Raw genomic sequence first — 11,920 nt, 5'->3', positions numbered from 1 at the left:
TACAATGCGTCCAATCAGAAGGAAAAACACCTCCAATTCATGAAAGGGTTGCGGGGAGGTCCAATCTCATGCATCACCGATCTAAATCGCACCAGTTCCTACCGTTATTCCTAACAAGAGCCTTGACCATCATTTCGTTGCAATTCTTCCGCTAATCACATTCCCAAATCCCTCAAATCACATGGTGAACGCCAATAAACTAGTCAAATCGAAATAATGATACAACTTCCTGAACTTGGTATCGAACGAGCCGACCGTTACGGGACAGTATGTTACAAAAAAAATGTTGAATGGTAAAAGAAAAAAAATAAGTCGCATTAACGTAACGGGTATCAGGTCTATATGACTATATCGCGATGGGTGCGATCGCCTGCGACAAGTCTGCGTCACGCGTCCATTGCTCCTCCGATCGTGTGTGTGCGGTTTTTTTTTGATGGAAAAACCTCATTCATCGGTAAAAAAAAGTCGCTGATTGTTACCGATCCCCAGGTTGTTGGCTCGCTCAGCGAGGGGGCTGACGTAATTAATGATAAATAAATAATTAATTAACTATAAATCATTGCTGGCCGATCGATTGCACTGGACGTTCCGTCTTTCGCGTACGATTCGAAGCCGATCGAGGAATAAAACCGGGCGAATCATCTCGCGGACAGTTAAATTCGGTGGATGATTTTGAATAAAAAAAATGAGAATTGTAAAGCGAGAATGTTCGGTGGTGTGTAAAAGGAATGGTGGAGAGAGGTGGCAATAATAATGATGTAGCTGGCCCTGAGCGAGGGAAAAGGAAGGAAGGCTTTGAGGAAGGTACATCGAATGAACGTGGCGCAGAGGACGTTCAGACGGATGGCCGGGTAACCCAGATCGGTTTGCTTCGGCCGATTCCTCGAGGAACGCTAGCCAGTACCGTGTCGTCCGTCGAACGTGCGTCAAAACCTCTCCCATGGTTTAAAGAGTCCCATTAAAGCGGTTTTTCAAATAATTAACCAGCGATTGTCAGTAGTGCAATTGTCCCAGTCAGAGGCCCCCAAAAACGGGGACTTTTATCGGCGGAGATTAGGGTGGATTTGTGAGAGGAATATCAGTGCGTTTGTAAGTATTGGAAATGGCATATTTTTGATAACGAAACTGTGGTATAATTAGTTTGAAATAGTTTATTCATTGATTGCTTGGAGGAATAAGATTAAATTTTTGGGTCGTATTATATCAATCAGTAATTCAACAGTAAGTAAAACAGTCTCCTTATTCAGTCAGTGTGTCCTTGGGGATGCGGTGAATGACCGGAGTATTTCTCATTTTAAATATTTAATTACGTGAATGTTAATTGAAGGATTTTGCTGGTTGCTCATTTTATTGATGCAGTTATCGATTTTATTTTGAAGCCATGAATTGTCCCGGGAGGATGGAGATGATTTTCTAATGACACTGGGGATTGATATTGGAGTTTACATTCTCAACTGTTTATTAAAAATTAATTTCAAGTTGGATAGAATAAATCTTTGTGGGGTTTCTTTTATTCTCGTGTCTCCACTTCACATAAAAAAACTCGTAAATGTTCTGTTTTTTTGGGTCCAAACGGAGTTGCATGAGTGGGATCTTTGTTAATGTGAGTCATCAGATCCAGGGTCTAGGTCCATGTTGTATCCCTTTTGTCATTTTAGTTCCTCTAAGGCACCGAACCGGAGCGGATGATCATTTAAATCACTTATTTACAAGTTTGAATTACTTAAAATTACCCCATTTCCAATAAATCATTAACCCGATTTTTTAGGGCAAAAAATTCGATAAGTTCTTGTAGAACACATTCTTCGTAAATGAAAGGAACAATGTCAAGGGGTTTTGCTGGTGTCGGGTAAATACCGGCTCTGACGGCGGTTAGAAGTCGTTGGGTCAGTGGGAAAAGACCGAAATTCCCGGTTTTCGTTAATGACGAATTCAAAAATGAGAGCCTGCGATGTTTGGTCATATCGTTATTTAATTTTTTATTCAAACATTCCTGCCGTTAAGTGGACAATAGGAAAGGTGCAACATTCACTCGGCAAAAAGTCTTTTTATTCCCATTTTTATATCTCCCCATGTACAATTCTTTCTTCATGTAAAGTGGTAGCTGGAGCATGTAGATAATTTCTAAATGAGACAGTAGTAATTATTAATGGAAACATTACCCAGATTTTATAACAGAAAAAATTGGTGCGTTTCTCGTTAAATCATTTATCCGAACCGAGAGGAATAATTTCAAGCTCTGCTGTTGGTAATTGTTAGCCGAAATTCTCGATTTTCGGTGATTAGGATTTTTAAAAAACGATACGATAGTTAATGACGTCATTATTTAATTATTTTTTTGGATTCTGGGGTTTAATTGCAATAGTCATTATAAAACATTGACTCCAGGAAAAGTCTGTTCATTCACAATTTTACATGGTTTGTGATTCTCTGGAGCAATGGGGTTGCTGGGGTATGTAGATCATTCCTAAAAGGGATAGTTGTAATTGTTGATAGAATTGTTGACCAAATCATGTTCCATAACCAACGGTACGTGCATCGTAAACAATTATTCGTGAATAAAAGAAATAATTTCAATGAGTTTCGTTCCGGCTCAGTAATTATTGGCTTTGATGGCAGTGGGAAATCCCTGGCCCATATAAACATCAGATTAAAGGCCTTAGGAAGAGTCGAGTGGGGGGCCACTTCACTAGACAACTCTTAAATTTAGATATTCCAGCTCAATTTTTAGAAAACAATTTTTAGAAAACTCGATCACATTTAGAATCGTAATTTTTTCGTAAATTAAATTATCGTTTCTGATTAAAAAAAAAAACAGAACTTAATCCTCTGTCTTATGGGAAAATCAACATTTCCGCTGTAGTTGAAGATTAGAATCCGAATTTTTGGTCATTAGAGGTGAAAGAATCGAGGAATTGTGTGATACCTCGTAAAAGGTAATCCACCGCTTGGGAAACGAGTTCTATTTGTTGGTTAGAAAGAAATGTTTATAATTCTGAAAATGTTTGAGTTATTTGAACTTTACTCATGTGATTAGTTGGAATATTTGACAACTGAAAATATTCAAAGGCAATGTATCCGGTCGGTCAAATACCGACATGAGGGTAGATTGCTTCAATGGGATTCCCAGCATAAACTCGATTAATTGTAGGCATAATATTTTCCAATTTGTATTGTTACATGTTTTTTAGAATTCTTCGCAAAATGAAAGCTGACCAGTGTACATCATCTCCAAATAAGACCGTAATAATAAGTAAGAAAATATATCGAGAATAATCCTGGTTCCCTTCTTACTAGTTACGCGCCATAAATTTCCCTGGCGAATCTCCTTCACTCATTCCACCTGAGGATGGAAAATATCGACTTTCTTCTACTCATGAGCGAGTAAAGTTTGAACTTCCCGTGCAGGAATGTCGAAATGTAAATTTACATTTGATTTCTCCCTCATGACTACCACATACTAGCCCCATCCGCCCCCTTGAATTTGCAATTAAGTATTCATTTCAAAATCGTAGAGTGTAAGTTTTTTTCTAGTTTTCTAAATTGGATCTTCAGAAAGTTGGACAATTTTAGTTGCCACTGCAATCCACCTCCTTGAGTTTACAATTGAATATTGAAAAAAAAATCCAAAAGAATTTGAATTAGAAGGAAAACAATTCCACTTGATAAACCTGATGAAAATGTTCTAGGTAACGCAAAGCAATTCTCAGTATGACCACAACGAATTGCTGAACATTGAATTGTTCTCACATGACGGAGTAATTGGTGGATTCCAACGAAAGCGAAGAACATTAGCCACGATGATGGTAACGGAAAGGCTGAGTCTGCACACCAGCTATTGTCTACTTCTCATTACACTTGTGTGCCCCCCTGTCCTGGCCGGAGTCAAGGCCATCACAGAGGAGCGGCCATTGTTCAATGAAACTGAGAGCAATGATGTGCCACTGAACAACGAAGTAATCACCAGTTACGAAGGTGATCATCATTCGACGCCTCATCCCCACTCGATGGAGAACAAACCATCGAAATTCGACATGGACATCTCGGAGACGATCTACATGGACTCGAAAAAGATCTCCGAGATGGAGACACAGGTGGACAGTTCTGTGAAGCGAAGGATCAAGTGCCAAAATTCGATATCGATGGATTGTTTGGAGCGAAAATTATCGTCTCTCATAGATAATATTTCTCAGAGGAGTACGTTGAATGTCACCGAGGCGATTCAAGTGGTGAAAACCGATGCGACGACGCCTGTCTATCCGGACGAAGGACTGCTGGAGAAGGTCCACAGGTTCGCCAAGAGTCACGTGATGAGGATCAATCTGGATAAGGAGTTGATGCCAACTCAGGAGTCCAGAATGTTCTTTGGAGGCAAGTGTTTGCGCTTTGGATTTTCCTAATGCTATGGATGCGGTTTATTTGGGTGATAAATTAGGGCCCAAGTTCATTAAAGCCTATGGAGTAATGCACAGAACTATTGTTATGAGATATTCCACTAATTTAGGTAGTGCTATACAGTTGGAAAACGGTAAATTTGAATACAATGATAAAGTCTCTGGACACGGGACGAAGTCATTGGAATTAATCTAATCTCCCCAAATAACTGGTTTTTCCTCAAGTTGAAGATGTTTTCACTTTTCCATGACACAATTCAAAGCTTTGAATTACAAAAGTCATTTTATGAGGCAAATATATCATGTTTTTGGTTGAAGATGTCCGTCAGATTTTACTTTACCGGCAGATGATGACAGTACTAATTTCTAATCTAGTATCAAACTGCTTCACTAAAGAGCATTCGTCTTGTGTGATATACTGAGAGAAATAGATTCTACGGAATATATTTTCCCATTCTTTTAACACTTTAAATCTTGACTGAAACTAGTGGATTCCCTGAAGAACGTAGATAATGACGTTCGTTTGAAAATCAATGATTATGTCATTTAAAAAAGAAGGCCATACATTCAAATAACTATTAAATGTGATAAAATATTCAGGAAATCCAAAGATAAATAGATTTAAACCCCCATGTGATCGGATCATGAGAGTTCTATTTGGAATCCTCATAATCAACGATTAAGTCGTACAGTTTAATTACTTAGTCCTTTAAAAGTCCAGATATTTTCTAACGTCAAGGACTTATGCCATTGGTACTATTGAAAACCGCTGAGTATTTTGTTTTTATTATTTAAAGTACTTAACTCTAATTTGAATTATTTACACTGTCGTTTGTTGCATTTCTGTTCCACGTTAAACCATAATTCATTTTGACGTATCTTATAATTTTAACTTTACATGCTTTTTATATATCAATCTCATTATTTTAAAGCGTTTTTACTCTGCAATATTATTCTTTTAAATTACACTCTTTAAAGTACAGACTGAGTGTTTGAGTAAAAAAATCCTCCTTTCGTTTTATCACATTTCTCTCTCAGTGTACGAATCATAATTATCTCGAATGTTAATGGTATCTTAACAGTTCAACAAATGCCTCTCTTGATGCACTGGTTCTGTCGGTCAGTCTATCATAATCTAAGAAGACAGCAATGAATCTCGAATTAACAATAATTTTTCCAAAGCATGAACCATTTATTCTCTCCGTAAAGCTCTTCCTAGACAGGTCGTTCCCTTCTGCCGAGATCATCAGTTTGCAACAAGGAAAAACGCCTGGAATTAATCAGCCGATTTCTGCATATGCTACGCTTGGGCTAACCATCTGCTTTAATGCTCGCCTGGTACCCTTTTGCTTACAGCTACAGCTAATGGACAGAATCCCTTTTTAACCGGCTTCGGACTTGGTTTTTTAGCATTTGGACTGAAGAAGCTCATGATACCGTTATTCATCGGTGCACAAATAATCAAAACAATGCTGGTTGCCCTGTTCCTTCCAAGTATCATTGGAAGTATCGGTAAAATTGTTGGAAAAGGTGAGTATTAAACAACCGGTTCATTGTCCTGAGGAAAGTTATTATTGTAATTAACGCTTAGCAGGCCTTACTTCATTTGCTCAAGGCTCAGGTGGTGCAGCACAACCCGAGGAGAATTTTGAGTTCAAGGATAATTCAGACCTTTATCGGGATGATTATATGATGAAACAGCCACTTGGAACTTTACCGGCTTCTGCCATGTACGATGAGGGAATGCTCATGCAGCCGTCTCCCAAGCCGGATTCCAGGCTGTCCTATGTCGACTCTAGGTATGCCGGGGCAAATGGATTCAATGATCGCTATTATACGAGACATGTAGCCACTAATGGACTGTCCAAGACTCAGGATTTCAAGGTAATTATTCATTTGGGTTTATGAAACGAGGGAGAGATTTTTCGGGGATGAGTTATGACATTCTCCGAGGGGAAAAATCATTTTTTGACACACCTCCACGGAAAGTTCGTACTTTGCGGCCTGAGGAGTGGAGGGAAAATGAATATTTTCCACCCTCGGATCGACCATTACTTCCAAGGACAGGGTTTTGACTTTCTACTTTAGGGCGGAAACTATTCACTTTCCTCGTGCTTTCTAGGCAGCAAAATAATCAGAACTTTCCTTCGCAGACGGATTGAAAATTAGAATGTGCACCTCGGGTGGGAAAACATGACTTTCTGCCGTTGGTGGACACAATACTGGTAAATTCATGACACAATACATTACGTGGGATCATTTTAGATCATAGAAATCGTAGCAAAATATGCCTGACAAAATTGCCGGAGAAAAATGTCTTGGAAAGGGGTGAGAAAAATGAAATTATTTCACTTTTTCGTTATTTCGAATCAGATAATTATCTGAGTGCAATATAGCCGTTCTGTTTTGCAAATAATTGGTTGATTGATAGCTCCGTTATCAATTTTATGCTGTCGTATTTCATGCACACGAGGAACTACGTATTCTATTTCAGTAGCGAAGTGGTAAAACGAGATTATTCATTTAACAGTACTGACCAGCTTTGATGGATTTTTCGATAGCTAAAAAATACAGGACAATTATCGTCTAAACATTTTTTGTGGAGCTAATTAAAAGCTACAACAAATGTCATAACTAAAATTCTGCTGAGATTTGAAGATATCGATCAAAATATGGACTGAGAGGTAAATCAACTTACCTCGTTTTTCGACGTTGCTAATGATTTGCACAAGAAGAGGAGCTCTCGTTAATGTATTTTATAAATAATATCTTATTTTTTTCGTTTGATGGGTTTTTTTCACTTAACTGTTTTGTAATTTTATTGAATAAGATTTGGATTGATAATGGAATAAAGATTGCGATGTTTCTATTTTCTAATTTCGATTTTGGTCTTTTTACGGGGATTTCGCCAGGGAGATTTCTATTCGGGAGAATAACTCCTGGAATCTGTCGCAACTTTGTTATGATATTAGATTTCTACTAGGACGGTATTTGATGTTTGAATTAGCAATTCTTACCAATTTTTTAAATTAGTTCAATATTCTGTAACATAACGAAGAAGAGCCGGTAAATTTCGGTTCAAGTTGAATTTCATTTGGTTGAACAATTTGGAAATTTTTGTCTTGTAATATCGAAGAAAGATTTTAATCCATCGGATCATACTATAATCTAGCAAATGGAAACTGTATAGTGGAAAAATAAATGCGAAAAATATGTGGCACCGCGTTCCGAGCTTCAGGAAAGCATGAGATGGAATAGTGAATGCGGAGGGTTGAAACGTTCCACTCGTTCAACTCTCCATATCTCCATCCCCGCTGTTACAAAACATTTTATAATTAAATAGGTGGTTATAGTAATCATCACGCGCCTACGTCCTTCAACAAAATTATAATCGAACGGAAAAATTGTTGCGTGGAAAATATTGAGATTGTTATTAGATATCGTCAAGTTGGGAGAATTTTATATTTCTTTCCCAGAACAATTACATATAACCGGGTAACAAAATTCATTGAGACTTCAGCAATGCAATAACGTCATAAAACTATCGAAGAAATGTACTAGAAACATTCAGTACCGTAGGATAATTTCTCCTGTCGTCTTAATTTTCTACTAATGACCGCCGACCTTATGACCTTTTTCACCAGCAAGACGTGTTCCAAAAATCAAGAATAATTCTCTTCAACAGACATCTCGATCTGACCGAATTTGTAAAATCATCGCATGACCCGTTATTCTTCTCCCCAGGTTTTTCACGAGATACCAACGAGTTCGCTGCTGTTGACGAACTACGACCCATTCTATTCACCACTGCTATCTCGATTGGATGCGGTATTTTCGCGTCTCGGCCATACAAACGAGTTATGCCGTGAGTATGCAGTTTGTGCGATGTACAGGAGTCCAGCAAGATACGCACCATATTCCAATTTGGTGTCTGCACAATTATCAAGAGAGTTGAATGAGCTGAGAAGGCCAAGCAGTGACAATCCCGATGTCCTGCGTTTCTTCAGGTACATGAAGGCTGCCAAGGACGGACAGGATGGCATAATGTGCGAGAAGGCTTACTCAGGATGTGATGTAGCTAGGGATGATCCTAGTCTCAGGCAGAATCAGGCGATGCTCGCTACTTATCAGGATATCGACAAGCTCGTGCATGCAAGAAATCTGTAGCTGTAGACTGCTTGTGTGAAGCTTTAGACTTTTTCAATTACGCAGGATTTATAGTGAAATGTGAAAGGAGATGAGGGAATGGTGAACTTTACAGACTGAGGTGACAGTAGATGCAGAGATCATTGGTCGAAAGATTCCGCACAAAATTTGATATGAGTGATAACTTACACTGAGAGAAAAATGTCATAGATTTTAAGGATTTATGGATTTTTGGTCGATGCACGTTCTTTCGTATGAAAATAGAATTCCATTGTTTCAACATTTTAAATCTTCATTTTACCAAGGAGTTCCGTGTAGATATGACGTATTCGTTTGAAAATGAACGATTTTTTCATTGAAAATATCTTATGGCATACGATTCCGTTGATGTGGGCTGCAATAGGTTCTCAGATCGATGGAATGTGATACATTCAAATAACTGTTTAAATGTCATGAAATATTCAACGAATTGTAAGGAATGTACGATAGATTTGAATCCGCATATAATCGAATCATGAGCGCAGAAAGAAATTTTTAGTAGTTTATAAAATACTACCACAGTTAAAAATGCCATGGGACATTGCACTACAAGACCATAGGCCTAGGACGTCATACGTCATTTATTCGAAAGTTACATATGTGATATAGTCAAATTCAAAAGTGCTACAGTTAAAATTTGGGAAAATGCGATTATTATTTTTTCACGATTCAACATAGTACTTTTCATTTCAGTTCCCAGTACAAACACAGACAGAGGCCAGTATAATGTTCATGAAGACAAATACTGTCACCAATATTACTATGTAGTATAACAAAATCACCATTGAATACATTTATTTTCGAGCAGAGTAATTTCTTTAAATCAGCTATGCAAAATTAAGGAAATAGTATTTTGTACAAGGTAAAGAATTTAATTTGGATATGGTAATATGTAGAAAAACGAATTGAGTATTTCAAAACTTTATTTATGTTTTGGTACTTATTTGGGTTATGCAGAGAAAATTAAAAAAAAATATTTTATAGGAAGTAAATGCAATGCTAACATAGAAGTTTTTTCTTTAAATTTCTTTCCGTGAGATTTCTGTTTTGAGCCCTCAGAATCAACGATTGAGGTGTTTAATCGCGCAATCCATTAAAAGTCCCCGGTTATTTCACATCATTAGGGAGTTATTCCGTTGATGCTATTGAAAAACAATGAGGGTTTGAATAAAAATAATTATCCGTTAGTTCTACTACATTTTTCTCTCAGTGTATAAGTGAGATAGAGCGATTTCGACGAAATTATATGTTGAATGTCTCTGTATAATATACCAGATGTATATATCTTGTAGATATGTACGGTGGTATATATGTGCAGACATTGCATTTGTGGCGGAAAGTATGTCACGCATAAGCAGACATAAGTGACATTTTTTTCTGTATATATTTTTTTTTGTGGGGGAAGCTGATGACAATTGGTAATCTCTTCCGACGATTTCTGATCGAATTCCGGGTGTTTTTTTCCCCAATTTTTGTTTCTGAAGGAAGAACGCACAGTGGAATATAAGAAAATTTAGTTTGGGGTCAGTAACTTCTTAAGGTTGTTGTCACGATACAGTCGCTGTAAAATGTTTATGCGCTGTGAAACAAAGATAGATTGAAGCACAATTTTTGGACAGTATAATCTCACTTGTTCGATTGCGTTGTGAATGGACAGGTAAAACATAACTATGTATTGTTCGTTGCAAATATTTTTAATCATAAAAATGTATGACCTTAATGGAATTATTACTTAAAAAGAAAACGGTCCATCGATTTCAATTTTTTTCGCTGTATTTAATGATATGATTTGTCAGTTAAATGATTTTTCACTATCTGAAACAGGCGCTGATCATTTTACAGCTTCTTTTGTTAACTATTAACCACAAAAATGCAAAAAAACCATCGAGAAAATATTTTAGAAGACAACAACCTTAACTCCATGAGCAATTGAAGGATTTCTGATGGTTAAAGTATCAATCAATTTTTCTCCTTACAGAGCGACAATATTGATCAGCATTCGTTTAGAATTTCAAATCAATCGGTTTCGTTTGTCTTTGCACAAATATGATTTTCTTCTTCATGTGAGAATATAAAACGAAATTTTTAAATCATCAATCTTTTTGGTCAGCGGTCCATCACAGTCACGACTCCGATAAAGAAAAACAACAATTATTATTTTATGGAAAGAAACGAGTAAAATCTCACGTTTGAAAAATCAGTAAGGAATATACATTAAATCCAAACAGAAAAGCTCACCAGAAAAAATACACAACTCTACCGCTGTAGAAAAAAAATCCCTGAATTGTTCAAGGAGAAACAACCTCTGAGAAAATTTACACAATAAGTTCTCCAAAATTATTCAATGGGGGACAAAAATCCGGTCACCTTTCCCTTCATCCCAGGTGACATTGTCGTGTCGACAGAATCGAAAGTCGATCATGAGATTATTCATAAGCTGTGGACAATTGTCAAAGAGAATCATGAGTGATGATAATTGTATGGTGAGATTGGTACGCGAGGAAGATGAAAGTTGATTTAACAATCTACTAGTTGCGGTTTTCCTTGGGTACCAAATTAATCCGACACTAATGGATCCTCTTGCATTGTGCTGCGTGTGTTACGAATTTAATTGTTAACGACGCGTCGCACACTATACGTACACATGGAGCAAACTTACTTTCTTTAAGACTAGATAATTTATTTAATTTATTGATCTATTTAATTAAATTAAAACGAATGAAACTCAGTGCTTTGGTCTTTTCATTTTTCCTTTAGGAAATCACTAGAAGACCCACCAGTCGACGGCCGAAGCCGCCATTTTTTTATTATTATTTTAAAGTGATGTAACCCGTGTAATGGGTTATAAATACTGTCATTACCGTTACACTAACTAGGTTTACAAATTCCCCTTATGACCTAATTCTATTTCAATTCATAAAGTACAGCTTTTCAAATAGGTATAAATAAATTTGGGAGTTCGATTTACTTAGATTGTCAACTCCTGTCTTTGGTCTACATATTTAGGACAACACCATAGGACATAATTAAATGTTCAAATCCCAGCGGATGCGAATTTTTCAGAACTTGAGGCTCAGACAAACGGGGGACTGTCGGTAGGGCATTCGCCTGTGCTGATAAGGGTTTTTCCACTGGTTTCCCATGTGAACTCGTATCTTCGATAGGAGTGTGAAGACGGAGCAGTGTAGAATCTATAGCCGCATGGACAGGGATTGGTAAAGTTAATGAGCCGAAAAAAAGGCAGAAAGGGTCTTAAAAAAATTACTGGAACGATTTTTCTAGGACCTATCGCACTCTCGCTGAGAGCATTCAGCACAGACTGAGGCGAATGTGACTCCCAT

At 37.3% G+C, this 11,920-nt stretch overlaps 1 protein-coding gene across 5 annotated transcripts; it reads left to right on the top strand.

The window, feature by feature from the left end:
• Window positions 1-739: 739 nt before the first annotated feature.
• LOC135168408 (uncharacterized) lies at window positions 740-11,298 on the top strand. Of its 5 annotated transcripts, none has more exons than XM_064132542.1 (5): window positions 740-1,089; window positions 3,690-4,371; window positions 5,805-5,924; window positions 6,010-6,278; window positions 8,139-11,298. In XM_064132542.1, the coding sequence occupies exons 2-5, from the start codon at window positions 3,801-3,803 to the stop codon at window positions 8,559-8,561; spliced, it is 1,383 nt and encodes a 460-aa protein (XP_063988612.1). In that variant the 5' UTR covers window positions 740-1,089; window positions 3,690-3,800; the 3' UTR covers window positions 8,562-11,298. The 5 variants fall into 5 exon arrangements, with proteins under 5 accessions (XP_063988612.1, XP_063988611.1, XP_063988610.1 ...); XM_064132541.1 differs by having other exon boundaries at window positions 5,989-6,278; XM_064132540.1 differs by having other exon boundaries at window positions 5,986-6,278.
• The last annotated feature ends 622 nt before the right edge of the window (window positions 11,299-11,920 follow it).

Source organism: Diachasmimorpha longicaudata, chromosome 13 (genome assembly GCF_034640455.1).
Source record: "Diachasmimorpha longicaudata isolate KC_UGA_2023 chromosome 13, iyDiaLong2, whole genome shotgun sequence".
Lineage (NCBI taxonomy): Eukaryota > Metazoa > Arthropoda > Insecta > Hymenoptera > Braconidae > Diachasmimorpha > Diachasmimorpha longicaudata.
This window is presented reverse-complemented; position numbering and strand designations above follow the sequence as displayed.